Genomic DNA, 23,003 nt, shown 5'->3' with positions numbered 1-23,003 from the left:
GGTTTACTGGCAGTTTGCACCTTGTGTCTTTACTGTCATGATGTCTTCTCTTGACTGTAGACGTGGGCAATGATAGTTTTACCTCATGGAGAGTGTTCTTGGTTCGGCTAAATGTTGTGAAGTGGTTCTTCTTCACCAAGGATAGAATATGGCAATTATCCAGCACAGTAGTCTTCTATAGTTTTCCACGCCTCCTGGTGTTGCCGAGTTCATTAGTGTGTTTCTTCTTTTTAAGAATGTACCAAATGGTTGATCTGACAACTCCTTGCATTTCTGCTATCTATCTAAAGGGTTTGAGTTGTTTACTCAGCCTAATGATAGACTGTTTTTACTTGCATGGACAGCTCTTTGAACCTCATATTGGGAGCTAACAGTAACAGCTTCCAAGTTCCACACTTGGACTCAATTCCAGACTTTTCACCTACTAAAAAATTAATGAAATATTGAGGAAACTCCTCCCACCTGGCTATGGAACAGCTTGTCAGTCAAATGTACATTTGAGCCCCGGAAATTGGGGGACTATACAGAAAAATGGCTGTCACACCTAAATGGCTCATACAATATTTTAGTAAATCCCTTAAATTAAAGCAGAAAGTCTACACTTCAGTCACACAATGATTGCTTTATTTCAAATCCATTGTGTCATTGTCCAAATACATATGGACCTGACTCCAAAAATACATGCAATTAGTGACATAAAATTTAGACAAAGCAAAAAATAAAACAAAAAACTGCAAAACCACCAGATCAGAATGGTCATGCCATAAATGTGACATGTTTTCTTAAGTTTAACAAAAGACATTATATATCCCAGGAAGATAACATTTTGACATAAAACTGTGATGAGTCTTTATTAGTACAAGTTCTGAGTCATTTAGGATAATTTTTCTCCATTTATTTTGTATTTGTAAGGGTATTTTATTATTTTTTAGTGACTTAATTTTGTTCCTGAAAAAAATAAACCATCAACATACATTCATCCTTGTAGATTACAGGGTGATGCTTTAGTTTCTGCATAAGTAATTCAACATAAAAAAGCTTATATTAGATGTCATGCACACTAAACATCAAAGCACAAATATCAAGGATAATGCTACCTAAAAAACAACAATAAATCAACAGTCAATATCTGGAATTGATAAAGCTAATTGATTGCTCCCCAAATTCTTTTCTTCTGCTTTATGTAACATTGGATATCATATTTCTTCTGGCATCACCAGTAACCTCTTATACTCTTTAGTTGTCCATCCCTTGGCCTCACTCACAACATTTCTCTGTCACACTGCACCAGTTATCCTCCTGTTTTTGTTCCATGTGTCCAAATCATATTGTCCCATGATGAATTGTCTCCATACCCATCCTTTCCTTTAATCTCTATTTTCTTCCTCATGTTTAATTTGGAATTTTTCATGCTTGCTTCCAATTCTACATTAAACAGCTTTCATCACCTTATATAAGCATAATCATTGCTTCTATATCTAAATCTATACCTTCAACTGCATTTAACTATAGATCAAACGGTTAATAAAAACTATTTAGTATTGTTTACTAAGATATGCAGTTTATTAATTATTAGACAAAGACCAACAGACAGACAGACACTGTATATAATAGTTAACTGTATGCAAACACACCTTTGTTCCAGAGTTTGTAAAAATAGTCTTTTTCCAATGGCTGATTCAGCATTACCAAGCATATCCTTTGGGTGCCTAAAAGATATGAAAGTACAACACATATAAATAAAATTACATCATCAAGCAACACAAATTTAAATAAGAGAAGATAAACAGAGGTTAAAACTTATACAATGTATCATTTTCTTAACATGTAGTAAGTCAATAGACAACACATAGCTGAAATAATTCAACTGTAAAAAGATTTTCCAGTGTTTTGCAACCCATGAAATGTGCTATATTAGCAAATATGTTTTCATTTATGGCAAATGCATGGGAATCTTTATTCTGATGTATAGCTTGAAAACAGATGTGTTAGTAGACAGCGCTTACCTGCAAGCAATTTCATTGGCTAGAGTGCAAAGCCACCAGCAAGAATCCAGAAGGACTCTGGCTTGGATCAGCGAATAGAACTGGGGAACAGGAGTTCTGATAGCGTAACCCTCAAACTGGCAACAGGTAAGGGGACATTCGCACACACATGTTGCTGCAGCTTCTCCCTGTTTCTAAAACTTTTTGCATTAACCTTGCAATTTTTTGCACTTCTTTTTTTTTTTTCTTTTATTGTATGCGTAATAGGAATGCAATCAACTGAAATAGTATTGATTTTGGATTTATTTTTATGGATGTTGCCTTGACTGGGTTTGCAGCCTTGGGGACAACTGAATCTTTCTTTGGTTCACTGGACAAGACTTTCTTTTAATTGCCTGCTCCGGCCTGATGCTTAATCTACAAACATTGTTTCTCTTCACATTAGAGATCTAGGAGCTGGCAATGTTCTCTCTCCTTGATTATAATGGATATGCTAGTTTTCTGTAGACTCCTTCTTTATGTGATTTGACTGGGAATGACTGAGAGGTGATCCGATATTGGCAGCCACCTGGCTTTTGGCTTTGGGGCAATCACGCCTGTAATACCCAGTGCTATATGTGGTTGTATGCTGGAAATTCGGGATTCAGGTGGCTGTTTTTGATGTGCATCTTGTAAATATGCTTCTTTTGGCCTTTTCTGATGCTTTGCTATCATTGCTCATCTGTGCCATCCCACCACAATAGTCTCAGAATTTAGTACAGATTCCAGCCTTGATATGATATGCATAACAGAAACCTGGCAAAAAGCAAATGTCTTTACATATATCACGGAGACGACACTATCCAGATACATTTAATTCTCAGAGGCTTGAAGCTAGGGGTTAAAGATCAAAAGAATCCCAATTGACTGTCCATTGTCTTTCAAGTATTTTGTCTGTTAAACTAATAATGAAATCTGTTCCCGTCTTCCTTAATGCAGTCTATCATTCCCCAAAATACAATTGTTCTTATTTCTTATCTGATCTGACTAATCTTTTAACCCACTTAAGTTCCCTTTCCCAGAAAGGCATTCTTCTTGGTGATTTCAACATCTATATTGGCACTCCTACATGTAAACTGAAGAATGTCCTTACTGGACTGTTTTGACTAGATGCAACTTGTTAATTTTCCTACCCACTCTGTTGGTCATATACTGTACCTGAGCTGCACATCTGGCTTATCTGTCAGCAACACTTATAGCTGTGATTTGGTACTTACTGATCACAAAGCAGTACTTTTCACTGTCTCATTGCCTCTCCCTCCTCTTACCTGTAAGCATCAAATTTCTTTCAGAAACCTTAAAAATATCTGTCCCTCTATCTTGCCGCATCAATTTTTGATCTGTTTCTGTTTCCCCTATTCTATCAATGTTAAATAGTCTTGTTGACTACTATAACTCACCCTTTTATTCAGCACTAGATAAAACAGCTCCATTAAAACATAAGGAAATTTCCTTTAAGCGTTCAGCTCTACGGTACAATTCAGAATTGCGGTCTATGAAAGCAGGTGGCCGACACCTTAAGAGAATGTCATTTAAGACTGGCCTCATTGTGCATATCCAGGCTTTCTCTGCCCATCAAAAGGCTTACTGGTCCACTAACTCCAAGAACACATATTAAGGCAGAATAAAGTGACCATTATAGCCCTAAGGTTTTCTTCTTTGTAGTTAATAAACCACTTCAACCTGTATCTGGCCCAATTACCTGCTCTACTGAAGTCTGTGAAAAGTTCCTCCACATTCTACATAATAAATCATAAATACATTACTAATTTATATATTTCCCTGTCTTGCCACTAGATCCAGTTCCTTTGCTAAATTTTCTTCAGTCACATCTGCATTTTTCAATGACCTGCTTTGTAAGATGAGGCTAACTACTTGTTCACTGGAACCCACCATGCTTCTTACATCCTGACATCATGCCATAATATCGACTGCTAGAAAAATAATAAATACAACCCTTAACACTGGCTTTGTGCCAGCCACTTTTAAAATCGCTTCTCTTAACCCCATTGTTAAAAGTCTGGTCTGGATGCTGACAATCTTACCAATTTTCAGCCATACTCTCACCTTTTTCTGTCAAAAGTTCTTCAGGGTGTTGTAAAATCCCAACTCACCAACTACTTAACTTCTAATAAATTGATGGAACCTTTTCAGTTTGGTTTCAGAGCAAAAGAACTTTGAAACTCCCCACTTTGGGTAACCAATGATTTGCTTATGTCAGCATATTAATTCTGTTACACCTCAGTGCTGCTTTTGACACGGTCAGACATGACATTCTACTGCCCAGAATGAACAACATTCTTGGTATCTCTGGCACTGCCCTCCAGTTGTTTAAGTTTTTATCTGACTGATAGGCAAGGGTTTATAAGTCTTGGCAACAGCAGGTCCAGCTCAGCACCAGTCACACAAGGAGTTCCTCAGGGTTCAGTCCTCAGCCCTCTGCTCTTCTGTATCTATAGGCTTCCCCTTGGCCATATTATTCGTAGCTTTGCACTGGGGTGTCATTTTTATGCAGATGATACTCAAATCTATTTCAATGTTAAAAGAGAAACTTCCTCAGAGGTTTCTCAGCTCACAACTTGCATCAGTGAAATTAAAACCTGGATGGAGCAAAACTCTTTAAAATTAAATTGCAACAAAACTGAACTCCTACAAACTGGCACCAAACCACAACTTAAGAAAATTGGGTCCTTTTCAGTCACTCTTGACGGTGATCTCTTTGGACCTTCTTTAAATGCAAGGAATCTTGGTGTCATTTTCGATTCCTCCCTTTCTTAAATCACGCACATAAACCACATTAAGAAACATTCTTACTTCCAGCTCTGTAACATATCCCATGTTCACTCTTTCCTCTCCTTTTCTAATGCTGAGAAAATGTGTCCATGTTTTTCAAATCCTGTATTGATTATAGTAACTCCCTACTGGCAGGTGCCCCTTCTAATCTTTTATCACAGTTTCAGTTTATTCAAAACTCTGCTGTATGAGTCCTTACACAAACCAGCAACAGTGAGCACATCACACCCATTCTGCTTCACTTTCATTGGCTCCATGCATCTTATAGGATTGAGTACAAAATTCTATTAATAACCTACAAAGCTTTAAATGGCCTTGCACTGGACTATATCAGTGACCTTCTCCATCGCTATGCTCCAGTTCACCCAATAAGGTCCTCTGATTCTGGCAACCCTGTTGTGCTCCACACTAATCTGCACACTATGGGTGGCAGGACCTTCAGCAGTATAGTGCCCAGATTTTGGAATGGCCTCCAAAACCTAATTAGATCAGCTGACTCCATTCATTCTTAAAAATAAACAACAAATCTGTTCAAGGAGGCTTTTAACTGAACCCAACATTCTGCCCCTTCTTTCTCTGTCCAGATGCTCAGGAGAATATGTGTTTGTGTTATATCACAAATTATGCGATTTGTTCAGAAATTTCCTTTAGTACTGAATTTAGTACTACACTCTGGTTTTTATTTAAAGCTTTATACATCCTGTATATATTTGTTTATTCTTCTATGTAGAAACTATTTGTATCTTAAGCACCTTGATGATGGGATGGCACTAAAATAATAATAATACATTTTATTTATATTAACTTCTAACACAAAATAAGTTGTGTGAGGCAGAACTTCCAGCATAACTGTGCAGGGCTCAACATGCACAGGACAGATAATATCATAATGGGCCAGTGCTGTGGAAGATAGGGATGGTTGTAGCGGTGCTACTAGAATTTGAAACCAACTCCCAGAAGTCCCTGCAGTGGCTCTGATTGGTCCTCAGCCGAGGGTGCAGGGGCTGTTGGGGTCAAAGGAGATCAGCGCGGCTTTTAAAAAGGGGGCCGGTACCAAAACAAAAAAAGGTTTTTGTAATTCCTGTCTGTCTGCCTTCTATTGGGTTACCTGTACTTATTCATTTTGTCCTGGATTGTTTCATGGTTGGGGACTGGATTGTCTGCCATCTGCCTGTGTGCATGAGGACTGTAAGTGGATTCATGGCAATCCTGAGAAGAAATGAGTGCTCCTGAACCCATCCATCTGTCTTCTCCATTTCAGGAATTACCGGTATGACTATCTTTACATACCCATTCAACATGTGGATCTCTGGACTATCTATTTTCATCATTACATTTCATCCTTTGCTGTTTTTCCAAGGACTTCACTGTGTGTGTTTTGTTTGTGCTTTGTTGTATAATCACCGTAAGGGGAACAGGGGTGGTATCATTGTTTTCATTTATTTTCATTACATTCTTTATTTGCTGTTTGATTACTGGTTTGCTTTGTTTTGTCTCGGTTTGTGAATGCGGATCCCTGGAATCTCCAACATAAAAAATAAATAAATGACTGTCTTCTCGACGGTGTGGATCTTAGCGGCACCTGACCGCTACATGGCAATAACAGGAATAACCCTTTCAGCCACAGAATAACCATTAGAGTGCAATATCATATATTATTTTAACCAACAAAAAGTAGTCATTTAGTAAGTTTTCACATTTCAAAAAATTCGGTGCAAAATTAATTTTGCAGGCTATTTTGTAAAAGTGAAGCTAAAACCCATTTTCTTTTGATTTTCAGCAATAATTTACCTTTCTTCAGATCACTATTAACACTAGAATTACCAGAGCCTACGAAAAAACTCGTAATTCCGTCCCACCTTAAACTGCTTCTTAAATCCCTTCACACCTCTCCGCCAGCGTCCTTTGTCTTCTAAATGTGCTGATAAAGAGAAGCTTGGAGCAGCCGGCTATTCCATCCCCCCACCAATTTAGAACGTGCACGAACTTCAGCTTGATTGAGTATCTGGGAGTGAAGTGGAGTTTTAGAGTGGAAATAATAGATCGTTATTTGGAACACATGCATTTCATGTCTGTTCCATTTCTACAGTAATCTGTGCCAACACATTGTTAAAACAGAAACGTTTTTTATATTCTAGTAGTAAATGACAAAATGTAGGCATAAACTATATAGTGTATGAAGCCTGAAGTCCAAATAGCAAAGAAACATTTTCACAAGAATAACAAAAGTGCGCTTTTATTCAAAAATAACTGCAGAAACAAAAAGCCGCCTTAACATGCGACATTGACAGCAGTTTACTGTAACTGCCTCCGTGGTTCAATAGAATCACTTCCCGCTTGGGAATCAAGAGGTCACGAGTTCGATCCTGTGCCCCTCCGTTTTGAGAAGTAAACTGCTCTTAGTCTTACAATTTTAGAATAAAAGCATACATTTGATTTCAGTCTGTAACAGCCGGTGCAATTTATGATCCTTGTAAAGGTTAGCTTTTTTTTTTAATTCACTTTTCATTCTCTCAGTCGCGTTCAGAATCAATCCATACAACCCCATCTGACACGGCTGTTTTCAAGACGCGCTATAGCTCTGCATTGTACCACCCCCCGGGTTCTGAAACACAAACGCTGGCAAAGCTGCCTTCTTTGTATCTCACCGTCACTTGCTTTTCTTTTTTTTTTTAGTTTTATTGAGTGTTCCTGCCAGTCCCGCATGTTGCTGTATGCTGTTTCTTTTGTACTCCAGGACATGCAGAGGAAAGAATGGTAAAAAGCAGTAACTTCGGCGCTATATGCAATCATCAGACACTCCCCATCTGCCCGTGTCGTTCAAACACAGGAATATATATTGGTGTAAAAGTATTCAAGTGCACTTTTTCCATCGCCTTTTCCTGTAAGATGTACACACTTCTCTATATGCTGTGGTTTCTATTACACACCTGAAAGAAAGAGACAATACATGTGAAAATATCCAGCATACAGCAACATGCGGAGACTGGCAGGAACACTCAATAAAACTGAATAAAAAGAAAATCAAGTGACGGTGAGATACAAAGAAGGCAGCTTCGCCAGCATCTGTGTGTCAGAACCCTTTTTTGGTGCGTTAGTACGCATCGTGGTACAACGCAGAGCTATAGCGCGTTTGTATTCTCTTTCTTTTGTACTCCAGAGGATGCAGAGGAGAGAATGGTAAAGAGCAGTAAGTTCGGCGCTATATGCAATTATCAGACACTCCTCATCTGCCCGTTGTTTTGCTATACTTTTCAATACTTTTTATACTGCTCAAACGGGCATACTCAAAAAATACACGTGTAATGCCACGAAAAGTGCACACAGACACTTCATTTCGCAAACAAAACAAGTGCACTTTTATTCAAGACTACCTGTATAACCGAAGAAAAAAGAAAGCGAGTGACAGTAGGCGATTGATACGACAGCTTGCATGGTGCAATGCTAAGAAGTGCTGATTTTCATTCTGTTGTATATAAAATAAACACATTCAAATATTAACAGTTCCCACACACCCAAGGACCGTCCTTCCTACATTTACGACACGCGTACTTGTTGACGTGCACACACCTCTTTGTGCTATGGTTTCTATTACACTGAATGAGCACCTGACACTGTACTTTCTTCCCTGGGGGAAGGTCCCGCATCAGAGAATTTCCAGTTCCAATTCACACCCGATCTGACGCTGTTCATTTTCAAATAATATTGCATTAGTGCGATTATATTTTCACATATATTGTCTCTTTCTTTCAGGTGTGTAATAGAAACCACAGCATAGAGAGAAGTGTGTACATTGCTTCTTTAGAATACAGACGCGCTATAGCTCTGCGTTGTACCACGATGCGTACTAACGCACCAAAAAAGGGTTCTGACACACAGACGCTGGCGAAGCTGCCTTCTTCGTATCTCACCGTCACTTAATTTTCTTTTTATTGAGTTTTATTGAGTGTTCCTGCCAGTCCCCGCATGTTGCTGTATGCTGGATATTTTCACATGTATTGCCTCTTTCCTTCAGGTGTGTAATAGAAACCACAACATATAAAGAAGTGTGTACATTGCTTCTTACAGGAAAAGGCGATGGAAAAAGTGCACTTGAATAAAAGTGCACTTTTGTTATACTTTTACACCAATATATGTTCCTGTGTTTGAACGACACGGGCAGATGGGGAGTGTCTGATGATTGCATATAGCTACCGGTTACTGCTTTTACCATTCTTTCCTCTGCATGTCCTGGAGTACAAAAGAAACAGCATACAGCAACATGCGGGGACTGGCAGGAACACTCAATAAAACTAAAAAAAAAAATGCAAGTGACGGTGAGATAGGAAGAAGGCAGCTTCGCCAGCGTTTGTGTTTCAGAACCCGGGGCGTTAGTATGCATCGTGGTACACTGCAGAGCTATAGCGCGTCTTTAGTGAAAACAGCCATGTCAGATGGGGTTGTATGGATCGATTCTGAACGCGACTGAGAGGATGAAAAGTGAATAAAAAAAAAAAGCTAACCTTTACAAGGATCATAAATTGCACCGGCTGTTACAGACTGATATCAAATGTATGCTTTTATTCTAAAATAGTAAGACTAAGAGCAGTTTACTTCTCAAAACGGAGGGGCACAGGATCGAACTCGTGACCTCTTGATTCCCAAGTGGGAAGTGATTCTATTGAACCACGGAGGCAGTTACAGTAAACTGCTGTCAATGTCGCATGTTAAGGCGGCTTTTTGTTTCTGCAGTTATATTTTTGAATAAAAGCGCAATTGTGTTATTCTTGTGAAAATGTTTCTTTGCTATTTGGACTTCAGGCTTCATACACTATATAGTTTATGCCTACATTTTGTCATTTACTACTAGAATATAAAAAACGTTTCTGTTTTAACAATGTGTTGGCACAGATTACTGTAGAAACGGAACAGACATGAAATGCATGTGTTCCAAATAACGATCTATTATTTCCACTCTAAAACTCCACTTCACTCCCAGATACTCAATCAAGCTGAAGTTCGTGCACGTTCTAAATTGGTGGGGGGATGGAATAACCGGCTGCTCCAAGCTTCTCTTTATCAGCACATTTAGAAGACAAAGGACGCTGGCGGAGAGGTGTGAAGGGATTTAAGAAGCAGTTTAAGGTGGGACGGAATTAGGAGTTTTTTCGTAGGCTCTGGTAATTCTAGTGTTAAAATCACCTGTTAAAATGTTTCTTTTATAGTAGATCCACAAGTAATGTAGTAAAGTGGAAGGTGATCATCTATACCAGGGCTATTCAATTACAAATTCAGTTGGGCCATATTGTCAAACCAAGAAGGTTAGCTGGTCCAGTCATTTTAGTGGCAAAGCAGCTCGTAATGACACATTTTAAAACCAACACAAAAAAATTTATTGAAAAACATAAGGTTTATTCGTTGTTTCTCTTTTAACTTTAGTCAGTTTGCAGAGCAAAAGGTGCATACAAAAAGAGCTGAATTAACAGAATCTGAGGTAGCTCCTATTTTTTCCACTTACAAAAAAAAAAAAAACTGACCTAGGCTATATATCTGACCTATCTGATCACAAAGTGCATAAAACAAAATAGTGCACAGTAGTAGGCTATTAGAAATAACATTGTTTCCTTTTGAAACAAAATAAACAACTTGCACACATTTGACCCAGGAACATCTCAAAGTGCATAAAATAAAAAGTGCACAGTATTCACAACTATAACAACACTGAGGGAACATATTTTAAATCACCATGTGTGATTAGGCATGCCTCTGTTACGCATCCCACATTATATTGATGTATTGTAGGCTACAGTTACCCTGCTGACTTAGTGGGAGAAGTGACATTTTTTGTTTTGAACGAGAGCAGTGACTTTAGGTTCGTAAGTTGTCAATGCAATTCGAAGGCATTGGTGGAGAGTATGGTCAGTCCGGGAGCAACGAGAGTTGCTTTTTATGGAGTTCATGTGTGAAAACTTGACTCACATGTATATGTTGATCCAAACATACTGAGCATGACGATCGCTACTTTCTTAATGTTAGGGAACTGATGTGCGTTGACATCAGTCCAAAACATTGCAGGCCCGTTAGTGGAAAGCTCCTGTGCCATGGTTACAGATGACTGCATGTCAACAAGTTCGAGTGTGAATTTCCCCTCGTCAATGGAAGGGACCAGTTTCTTAGCTCTGGCGGATAAGTCCCCTTCTATTGCAACAGTGAACGGGTCTCTGACAAAAACGGCCAACTCTGTGGGCAGATCAAGTCCATCCAATCGACCAGCAAAGTTATTTTTCAACATCGCAATGAAATCTGTCATCACATCCGTGATTTGTGCGGGGGATGAGATGCATTTGCGGAGTGTCGGAAAATGCAGCATTCGCCTGTGCTCAAATCATTTGCGAAAAGGTCCAGTTTAACTTGGAATGCGCGCATCTGTTCCACAAGGTCGATGACAGTTTTGTCTCTGCCTTGTAGTCCCAAATTGAGATCGTTCAGGTGTTTGAATATGTCGCTCAGAAAGCAGGCATCGCCATGAAGTTGTCGTCCAGTATGCGAATCAAGTGCGTTTCTGCCTTTTTTTGCTTGCTGCCGCGTAGGAAAGTTATGATCTCTTCTCTGAGACTACAGAAATGCTCCAGTGCTTTGCCTTTGGACAGCCACCTCACGTCATTGTGCAAAAGAAGGTCGTGGTGCTCAGCAGACATTTCTGACAGCAGCATGCGGAATAAGCGGTGTTGGAGGCTTGATGTGGAGCGAATAAAATTAATTATAGCCATAACGCTGTCCATTGTCGTTTTGAGCCCCGCTTAGTTTTGCGCACAACACCGCCTGATGCACAATGCAGTGTAAGGAGATCAACTGAGGTGCAACAGCGGACCAACGTGCTGCCAAACCATTCACTTTCCCTGTCATGGACGGAGCCCCATCTGTCACAAGCATGCACACACGCTTCATATCCAGACCACTGTCTTTAAAAAGGCGGAAATTTTCCCAAAGACTATAGCCAGTTGTGTGTCCTTCTAACGGCAGTAGGCGAGCAGCTCCTCTCGGAAGCATTTGCCATCAAAAACGGACATATATGCACAACTGAGCAGTATCAGTTTTGTCTGTGGACTCATCTACTGCTATAGACATAGTATCAGCTTTCATCAGGTCTCCTAACAGCGTTTCATACACATCTGCAGCAAGAATTTCAACCCTACAATGTTTGAAGTATCTGACAGGGGTACGTTTTTTATAGCAGATACCACGCTCATTTTAATTTTATCGTCATTTATCACCTCATCCACGACAGCCAGCATACAGTCCTTCACGGTTTCAGAGTCTGTGAATGACCTTTTCTTTTTTGCCAGTATCCAGGAAACACGAAGGGATGCAGCAGTTAGGGCTATCACTTTTAATGCAAAAAAATAAGGGGCGCATACTGCAGCGGGGGCCACATCCCTTGGGGCCAAGCGCAATTTCATTCTCAAATACGGACGATTCCAGTATTTTAAAGGACGGGTGGCAACCCTAGCTGCAGTAGCTCTCTCTTGGGCTGTGAATGACCGCACCATGGTAGTACTGCTCCGGTTGTAAAATGCAATCAAACTCTGCACTTTTGCAGCCCTCTCTTTAGATCCCTCTGGAAAATTGGTGCGAAAAGTGTGGTGTTTCTCAACATGATGCCTCCGCACATTGTAATCTTTAAATACTCCAACGCAATCATTACAAATTAAACACATCGGTTTGGCGTTTGGATGTGGTGGTAAGATAAACAAGTATTTGTCAGTCCAGGCAGGGTTAAACTTACGGTTTTCATTGGCAATTTTACGTTTCAGTGTTGAGAAAGACATATTGATAGTAATCTAAGCTACTACCGGCACGCTCTGCATTGTTTGCATGTTGAAGGCTACGTAATTTACGTAGGAATTCGCATTTTTGGCAGGACCATATACATAAATACTTTATATTTATATTAATATACTATATATTTATATGAATATAATATATATATATATTAAATTATATTATATTATAATATATATTATATTATAACAATTTATGAATAATATATATTAATTTATTATCTATGGGCGGAACCACGGGCTGAGCCACTAGGACACTATTTCTCCAACTTCCCGTGTAGGTAGAAGGCTGAAATTTGGCAGGCTCATTCCTTACAGCTTACTTACAAAAGTTAAGCAGGTTTCATGTCGAAATTCTATGCGTAACGGTCATAATGGTCAACAACGTCTGCCATGTTGAACTTCCTTATTCATGGCCCCATCTTAACGAAATTTGGAAGGTGGCTTTCCTGCGCTAACCGAAACCAATGTACGTACTTATTTCGGTGGTATGATGCCACTGTCGGCCGCCATATTAAACTTTTCAACGGTCTTTGTTACTTATGGGCCCGTCTTCAAGAAATTTGGTACGCAGGTTCCCAACGCTAACTGAATCCTACTTACGTCTATATAGACGTCCATAGACTGCAGCGGAGTCACCGTGTGAGGCGGCGTTGGGTCCCTGATCCCAATGCCTACCATGTTGTTGGCTGCTTGCCTATATAAGGTCGTCTGTCCCTCCAGTCTCTATATTCCCTTCCTTGATTCGCCGCGGGATTCACGTCTCCCTGCTGATAACTACAGCCTTTTTATTTAATCCACGGCTTCTCTGCTGTTTTATTGTTCATTTATTACGATTATAATTATTGTGTAGGTATTTTAGACTTACTTCACATTGTTCAGGTACCCATTTCCTTTATCATTCCAACATTAACATGTCCATTAACATGTCCATCGAGGTGATCACCATCGATCAAAGAACTGTCACTTACCGAGTGGTTTTCATGCCCGAAGGTGGCACCTACCTTTTACACTCTCTTTGTTACATATTGAACGGTCATATCAGGCTCACTCTTGATATCCGGAGGAACATTGTGTATTATGTATTGAATGACTGGGACAGGTTCAAGGTGTGGACTGATGACGGTACAGCAGATAATTATTCTACACAGGAGCACTAGAAGAGTGAAATGCTTAAGCCCTTCACCTATGGTTCTGCATGTGAGTTGATGGCTGCTGCTGAATTGTTCAGTTGTCGATTTCAAGTGTACCGAAATAGGCAAATATTTTACACCTTTTGACAACCGCCAATGCCTCTTAAACATCTTAGATTGACAGGTGACGATATCAGTAGTGGACACTTTGATGTTTATGAATGTTTAACCTCTCAAAAGCTGTATGTGAAGTTATCGATGAAACCGGTTGTATACTTACAACGCTTGACAGATGCCGAATGTCTCTTCAACACAAGTCCTACAAATACTGTCCTAATTGAAGCAAACCATGAAACTCAAACCGATTATGACAGCAGCAATCCAAGCTGTGAGATTTGAAACAAGATTACTGTTCAGATGGCCAACTGTACGTTGCATGCTCAAGAGTAAGCTCAGCGCACAGCTTGGTCATATTACAACCGGAGGGTCGAACTCACAATATGGTATACAAATAATTATTTGTATATTTTCCCTCAGTTTAAAAAGGTTTAATTTTCTTCTTAATAAAAATTTTAAGGCAGTACTTAGCCACTCAGGCTGGTATTTTGCTAGTATATATATATATATATATATATATATATATATATATATATATATATATATATGTGTGTGTGTGTGTGTATGTATGTGTGAATGTGACAGCAACACCCCTAACAGTGACAAAACAATTACATTGACAATGATGTTACATTATTTTCAAAATGTTTCCTTTTCTTTTTCATTACTTCTTTAACACACTATTTCTCCGCTGCGAAGCGCGGGTATTTTGCTAGTATATAATATATGTGCGTGTGTGTGTGTGTGTGTGTGTATGTATATGTTCCAGCATCACGTCCGAACGGCTGGAGCAATTTTCATGAAACTTGGTACACATGTTTCTCATTGGTCGACTGAAAATACTGAAGCGTGAAATCAATCCTAACCCACCCCCTTCTGGGTAGGGTGGGGGGCTGATCTTGCACTCATGTATGCATGTTATCATCCAGTTGACACTCAGAACGACCACCAGAGGGCGAACTGGAGAAGACTGCCACCATTCTTTATGTTGCCACCAATGCGCCCCTATTGCTTTTGAAATTAAATAGAGTTCTACACGTGCAAGTGTGTGTGTGTCTGTCCGGCCTGGAAGTGAGATGTAGAGTGGGGTGAGGGCTCCAGCTCCAAGGATACGCAAGCAAGGCCAGCAAATTGGCAAAAGGAAACTTCGTAAGAAAGACATTAGCTTGGCTGCTAATGTACAAATAATGCAAGCACATCGCCAACACGAATCTTCATAACAGAGAGATGCCCAGAGTAGTTCTGATGATTTCAATACTTTCTAGGATTGGACTTACACAGTGTGTAGCCGGCGACTGCCAGCATTCTTTATGTTTAAGCACCGCCATGCCCCTGTTGCTTTTCAAATTAGCGTTGGCCGGTTCCGAGCATCAACTAGATAACATACTGTACATAAAAGACCACAAGACAAGCACATTACTGAGTCTGTATTGTTTGCTAATTTATTTTTAAAGTTCTTTATGTTTGAGCACCACCGCACCCCTATTACTTTTCAAATTAAATAGAGTTGGCCAGTTCCGAGCATCAACTGGATGATAACATACATACAAGACAGCAAGACAAGGACATTAGTGAGTCTTTAAAAATAAAAATGAATTAACAAAACAATAAAGTTGTGTGTTTTTTTATGTTTTTCTCAAACAATTAAAAAAAAAAAACAAAAAAAAGAACCACAGTTTCTTTTCCACCCGGGCAATGCTGGGTATTTCAGCTAGTACTGTATAAAATTCAATGTGCGTATGTATGTATGTTCCAGCATCACTTCTGAACGGCTGGAGCAATTTTCATGAAGCTTGGTACACATGTTCCTCATTGGTCGACTAAAAATACTGTAGGGTGAAATCAGCCCTAACCCGCCCCCTTCTGGGTAGGGTGGGGGGTGATCTTGCAGTCTTGTATGCATGTTATTATCCAGTTGACACGCGGAACGACAACCGGAAGGCAAACTGGAGGTGACTGCCAGCATTCTTTATGTTTGAGCACCACCACGCCCCTGTTGCTTTTGAAATTATATAGAGTTGCCGGGTTGGCATCCCAACTATTTTTGGGACTCATTCTGTCTTTGTGACGCCAACAGCCATATTATATCTATCTATAGAGATCTCTCTCTCATACATATCTATATATCTATATACAGTGGAACCTCGGTTCATGACTAAAAAGTTCACCAAACTTTTGCCTCAGTTCACAACCACACACTCGATATACAAACAAGCCAGTTTCCCTTTCGGTTTGTGCGCGCCAATGATTGCCGCACGTGTTGCATTGTTCTCGGTCAGACTGCCTACCTGCTGAAAGAGAGAGTCGCATGCCTCCCTGGCTGGTTCATTTAAGCAGAGCCGCTCCCTGTTCATTGTTCTCAGTCAGACGTGCGTGCTTTACCTGCACTCTCTTTGTGCTCTACAGTATTTTGTGTGCTTTTGCAGTTAACTATGGCTTCTAAGCAAGTGAAGAGTGGTGAGAAGAAAATTCTGAAAAAAACTGAAATCGAAGTAAAGAAAGAAATTATTGAAAAGTTTGAGCGTGGCGTTCGTGTTACTGATCTTGCCGCCGAGTACAAGAAGTCAAAACCTACGATTTCGACTATTCTAAAGCAGAAAGAATCTATTAAAAGCAGCTGCTATTGCAAAAGGAGTTACAGCGTTAACCAGGCAGAGGCTTCAAGTGCTGGAAGAGGTGGAAAAACTGTTTACCAGTTTACTTATTTACCAATTTGAGAACCCTCGTGCTTTCAAGCAGCACAATGTAAACAAAGCCAGACTGCCAGTAATGTGGAGGGCAAACACGAAGGGTTGGGTCACAAGGACTTTGTTTTTGGAATGGCTGCATGAGGCTTTCGCTCCCACCAGCTAAACAGCTAAAAACACCAGAAACCCAAGAGAGAAAGAAAACACCTAAAGGAAAACATTCCCCCATTGTGGAGCCAGACTCTTCCTCCTCACTTCATGCCAGAACTCGATTCATGCAAGGTTAGTTTTTTTGGTGGTTTTTGTATTATAGATTTTTCAAAAGTTAATTTTTCAGTTCGTAGCATGAATTGTTGCAATGTTTCTTTTCTCCTTTTTCAAATGTTCGCTTTTTGCCCTGTGCTTAAAACTCATTAAAGTGTTTACAGATGGAGCTGTTCATAGCGTGATTAGTTGCAATGTTACTTTTCTCTTTTTTCAAATGTTCCTTTTTTCCGCTGTGCTTAAAACTCATTTTAAAAAAAGTGTTTACAGCGATCGGGATGTAAGACTAAAATACTGTAGCGTGATCTTGCATCTACACACACCAAAGAGTTGGCTCTTCCCCAAAGCCATCATTCGTTAAAATTATAATAAGACAACACTAATTAACATAGAAAAAAAGTAAGGTCCGATGGCCAAAGACGACAGAAAAAACTCCAGATGGCTGGAGAAAAAAATAAAATCTGCAGGCGTTCCAGGCCACGAGAAGCCCCCTCTAGGCATTCTACCTAACATAAATGACCTCAATCAGTCCTCATTGTATTCAGGGTTCACATGGAAGAACTTGATGACAGTCATGTGTACTTCTGGCCTTTAATTCATTAATGTATTCAAATATATTCAAACTAAAGTTAACAATTCCGGGTGTCACATGTATGCTTTTTTCCCCAAACATTATTATGGTAACGGCTGCACTAGCCACAGCAAGAACAAACACCAATAGCCAAAGGAAAAAAAAAAAAAAACGTATCCTAGCAGTACTTGAGCAATTGTTATTTTAAATAAGAGCCATCAAAATCTTGAGCAGCTGCACCCTATAAAAAGGGAAGTATCAACACAACCATCAATTTCAGTTTAGTACTGACATCTGGTTGACCAAGTCTTAAATTGCCTGTTAAGCATGAAGGCACTAACCCTTCACTTTTGTCACTCAACTGTCCTGTGTCCTCACCAAAAGTGTTTTCCCCTGGACAGCACCCCAACTCTGCTTCCCATTTCTTGCAGCAGTAAGACATGTTGCAACATGTAGCTGCCTGCTACAAACAGGATCAAGTTCTACAATTTCATAGTAGCCAGCATGGTGTTCTATGCAGTAATGTCCTGGGTAAGCAACCAGCACAAAAGAAGCACAATGACTGAACTAATTAATAAGGAAAGCTTGTTCTACCACAGGACAAATGTTTAACACACTGGAAGCTGTTTTGGAAATGAGAATAATGGCATAATTAGATGCTATCATGAAAAATCCCTTCCATTCCTCCAGAAGGCGTTCTCCCTTTAGCGCCTGGGGGCGGTGGGGGGGGTGGGGTGGTTGGCTTATCTACCCACTGCTATCAGGAAATTTCCACCCTATGTACTCGTTAAGTTTATTTTTATTTGTTGATTGATTGAATGGCTGTATTATCTGTCCTGTGAGTCTATAGCTTTGTTTGTTATGTTTCTGCTGCTGTACAAATCTGAATTTACCTGTGAGATTAATAAAGTTTATCTAATCAAATCTAATCTAATAATACGGTGTCTTGTAAAAGTAAGACAGACGGGGATAAATAACTAAAATACTCACATCTATCTTCCATTAAATAAACATTGACAGATCCTACAAGTTAAACTTATATAGATTTTATATGTGGATACACATTAAATCAGTAAATATTAAAAAGAAAGATGGAATTCTTAATATGGAAAATTCCAGTCTTGTGTAGAAGCATGTTTTATTCACAACATGTCAGGAAGGCATGGGCTAAACCACATATCCCATGGCGATAGATTTCATTATCGTAACTTGTGTGAATAAATGAGTAAGGTCACATTCACAATTCAAGGTTAGATCATTCAGGTTATGGCTATTTATTTCTTTTTTAAGTCTTGAGATAGAAACCAACAATACCTAAAATACAGAATATTGACAGAATGTATTTAAAAAATAAAATAAACAAATTTAAGTCTGACCAGTTAAATGTAACAGGGCCCATCAGAAAGAAAATAACATCCCAAGTAAATATACTGTGAAACTTGGCTGACAAATCAAATACCTTATCCTCATGTCATAAGTAAAATTCTAATTTTGCAAATATATCTTTAGTGTTTCTTATAACTGTTCAGAAATATGACCTCCAAGCAAAGCACCAAGTGTTACTTGAGAAAAATAACACTTTTTCTGGACTAGGAACACTCAACACTAGAATCTCTGAATCCTACCAAAAAAAGTTTTAATCCTGGGCCAACTTAAATTCCTTTAAATTCCTTAAAAACTCCATTAGAGTCTTTTGTTTTATAATTGTGTCGATCAGTACAAGCAGCCTACTATCCCATTCCCCCCCACCACCGCAGCTCAACTCGGACAAAAAGATCTCCCAGCTCAAGTCTTTTTATCTGGGTATGAAGTGCCTGGAGTTGTATAGGGTAAATAATATATTGTTATTTGGTACACATGCATTTTATGTGTGTTCCATGTCTACACCAATCTAGGCAAATGTAGAATGACAGGAAATGCGAGGCAAGAAATGTTGAACACATAGCTAAAACAGAAACTTTTTCATGTTATAGTACTAATGACGAAATGTTGATATGAAATGTATAATGCATGAAGACTGAAGTCCAAAAATCAAATAAACAATTTCATAAAAGGTACAATTATAACAAAACAAGTGCACTTTTATTCAAGAATATAACCTTAGGAAAAAAAAAATGGGTTAGGGTACCATGCCGAGACAACCGTTTGGGCAGTGCAGAGGGAAGAACTGCTGACTCATAATCAAGACATTGCCGGTTCAATTCTGGGCCCTTCCTAGATTTACCATTTTGAGTAGTGAGCTGCTCTTATTGTTACGATTATAAAATAAACATATTTAGGGTTGGGAGTTGATTTGTTTTCGATCTTATGCTTGTTTAAATTGATTTATTTGTATGGAACGACGTGAGATTTTAATAAAATCAATAAAAAAAAATACATACATTTGATTTGTGTCTGTAACAGCAGGTGTAAATTTATGGTACTTGTAAAGATTAGCATTTTGTTATTTTTTTTATTCAGTTTTATTCTTTCAGTCACATGCACACTCCCCCTGATCCAACACTGCTGTTTTTAAATAATGACATGCTATAACAGAAGTGAACTCAGATGAGCATGGAGGGTTCTACATCCGAGGAAAAGAACAAAAGACCTCCCCACAAGAAACGTCCACTCACACATAAGAACACAGCTGCACCAGGCATTAAAGCAAAAGATGACAGTTTGGATGAAGCAACAGGTTGGGTATCATCCTGCCAGTGAATTTGCCACACACATCCTTCAACAAAATAGCAGGGCCTACAGACCTCGCCAAGGTATTCATGCAAAGTTCCATTTGAGATTATGTTTCTTGATGGTATTTCTTTATACAAAATACATTTATATGTTACTTAAGTAAATGCCATATTGAATGCTGTTTACCTATATTTATTTACTTATCTTCCTACAGCGCAAAGTCACAAGTAGATTGCAGAGGATCCTTTGTTTGACTGACATAGGCATGCTGGCAAAGTACATACGAGATGCCACTCATTATTTAGGAAAAAATTATCAGTTACTTAAAGTATGACAGTAGCTTCCACCTGCAGCTATAGACACTTCAGTATGCAAGCAACTCCCCACAGTAGTGTTTAGATAAGACAGTGCCATGTTGATGGTACATGTGCCCAAAAAAAAAAGAAGTCTCACTGCATTCTCTGTACCACTACTCGCATACATGTACTTTGTCAAGCCAGCACCAGGGGCTTGTAATCCAATTAGAGGTCCTAGGATGAGGCCTGTTCTAAAATTGTAACCTACTTCATCAGCATGTCCCATTGTCAGAAACTGACTTAACACTAGAATTACCAGAGCCTACGAAAAAACTCGTAATTTCGTCCCACCTTAAACTGCTTCTTAAATCCCTTCACACCTCTCCGCCAGCGCCCTTTGTCTTCTAAATGTGCTGATAAAGAGAAGCTCGAGCAGCCGGCTATTCCATCCCCCACCAATTTAGAAGCGCCGAACTTCTCTCAGCTCATGCCTTGATTGAGTATCTGGGAGTGAAGTGGAGTTTTAGAGTGGAAATAATAGATCGTTGTTTGGAACACACACATTTCATGTCTGTTCCGTTTCTACAGTAATCTGTGTCAACACATTGTTAAAACAGAAACGTTTTTTTATATTCTAGTAGTAGATGACAAAATGTTAGTATGCATCGTGGTACAACGCAGAGCTATGGCGCGTCTGTATTCTGTTTCTTTTGTACTCCGGGCACGCAGAGGAGAGAATAGTAAAGAGCAGTAACTTCGGCGCTATATGCAATCATCAGACACTCCCCATCTGCCCGTTGTTTTGTTATACTTTTCAATACTTTTTATACTGCTCAAACGGGCATGCTCAAAAAATACACGTGTAATGCCACGAAAAGTGCACGCAGACACTTCATTTCGCAAACAAAACAAGTGCACTTTTATTCAAAACTACCTGTATAACCGAAGAAAAAAGAAAGCAAGTTACAGTAGGCGATTGATACGACAGCTTGCATGGTACAATGCTAAGAAGTGCAGATTTTCATTCCGTGCTATATAAAATCATCACATTCAAATATTAACAGTTCCCACACACCCAAGGACCGTCCTTCCTATATTTACGACACGTGTACTTGTTGCCGTGTACACACCTCTCTGTGCTATGCTTTCTATTACACTGAATGAGCACCTGACACTGCACTTTCTTCCCTGGGGGAAGGTCCCGCATCAGAGAATTTCCAGTTCCTGCATAAATTCACACCCGATCTGACGCTGTTCGTTTTCAAATAATATTGCATTAGTGCGATTATATTTTCACATGTATTGTCTCTTTCTTTCAGGTGTGTAATAGAAACCACAGCATAGAGAGAAGTGTGTACATTGCTTCTTACAGGAAAAGGCGATGGAAAAAGTGCACTTGAATAAAAGTGCACTTTTGTTATACTTTTACACCAATATATGTTCCTGGGTTGAGGGTGTTTGGCGTTAGTATGCATCGTGGTACACTGCAGAGCTATAGCGGGTCTTTAGTGAAAACAGCTGTGTCAGATGGGGTTGTATGGATTGATTCTGAACGCGACTGAGAGAATGAAAAGTGAATTAAAAAAAGCTAGCCTTTACAAGGATCATAAATTGCACCGGCTGTTACATACTGAAATCAAATGTATGCTTTTATTTTAAAACAGTAAGACTAAGAGCAGTTTACTTCTCAAAACGGAGGAGCACAGGATCGAACTCGTGACCTTTTGATTCCCAAGCGGGGGTGAGTCTATTGAGCCACGGAGGCAGTTACAATAAAGTGGTGTCAATGTTACATGTTTAGCGGCTTTTGTTTCTGCAGTTATATTTTTGAATAAAAGCGCAATTGTGTTATTCTTGTGAAAATGTTTCTTTGCTATTTGGACTTCAGGCTTCATACATTATACAGTTTATGCCTACATTTTGTCATCTACTACTAGAATATAAAAAAACGTTTCTGTTTTAACAATGTGTTGACACAGATTACTGTAGAAACGGAACAGACATGAAATGTGTGTGTTCCAAACAACGATCTATTATTTCCACTCTAAAACTCCACTTCACTCCCAGATACTCAATCAAGGCATGAGCTGAGAGAAGTTCGTGCGTGTTCTAAATTGGTGGGGGGATGGAATAGCCGGCTGCTCCGAGCTTCTCTTTATCAGCACATTTAGAAGACAAAGGGCGCTGGCGGAGAGGTGTGAAGGGATTTAAGAAGCAGTTTAAGGTGGGAGGGAATTACGAGTTTTTTCGTAGGCTCTGGTAATTCTAGTGTTAATCTGATGAAAAGGATTTTTTTTTTGATCATCCAGTAGCATCAACTGCTTGTGCATCAGAAGTGTCGGATATGCATATACTGTACATTAAGAATTTATTACTTATTTATTTTATATAATTTATGTATTTGATATCACCTATATTGTTAATGTGAACATCAAATTAAAATCTCTGTCATTGTAGCAATGAGACATTGTACAATGAACTTTTAGGTGCAATTTTCCAGTGCAAAAAATAAATAAAACACAATTACTCAAGTTAAAACTAAAATAAAAAGGGAATAAAACAAGTATCAAAAGAGTCCATAACAGCAGAACAATGTTTTCCATTCATACATACATTATATTGCAC

General features: G+C 39.1%; 1 protein-coding gene across 3 annotated transcripts in view; it reads right to left on the bottom strand.

Moving 5' to 3' along the window:
* tpk1 (thiamin pyrophosphokinase 1) overlaps positions 1-23,003 on the bottom strand; it is a 592,809-nt gene that overhangs the window by 468,254 nt on the left and 101,552 nt on the right. For all 3 annotated transcript variants that reach the window (XM_039753315.1, XM_039753317.1, XM_039753316.1), the window contains exon 3: positions 1,635-1,709. In XM_039753315.1, coding sequence (XP_039609249.1) covers positions 1,635-1,709 — 75 coding nt within the window. The remainder of the gene's footprint in view (positions 1-1,634; positions 1,710-23,003) is intronic.

The sequence above is a fragment of the Polypterus senegalus genome, chromosome 5, assembly GCF_016835505.1.
Source record: "Polypterus senegalus isolate Bchr_013 chromosome 5, ASM1683550v1, whole genome shotgun sequence".
NCBI lineage: Eukaryota > Metazoa > Chordata > Cladistia > Polypteriformes > Polypteridae > Polypterus > Polypterus senegalus.
This window is presented reverse-complemented; position numbering and strand designations above follow the sequence as displayed.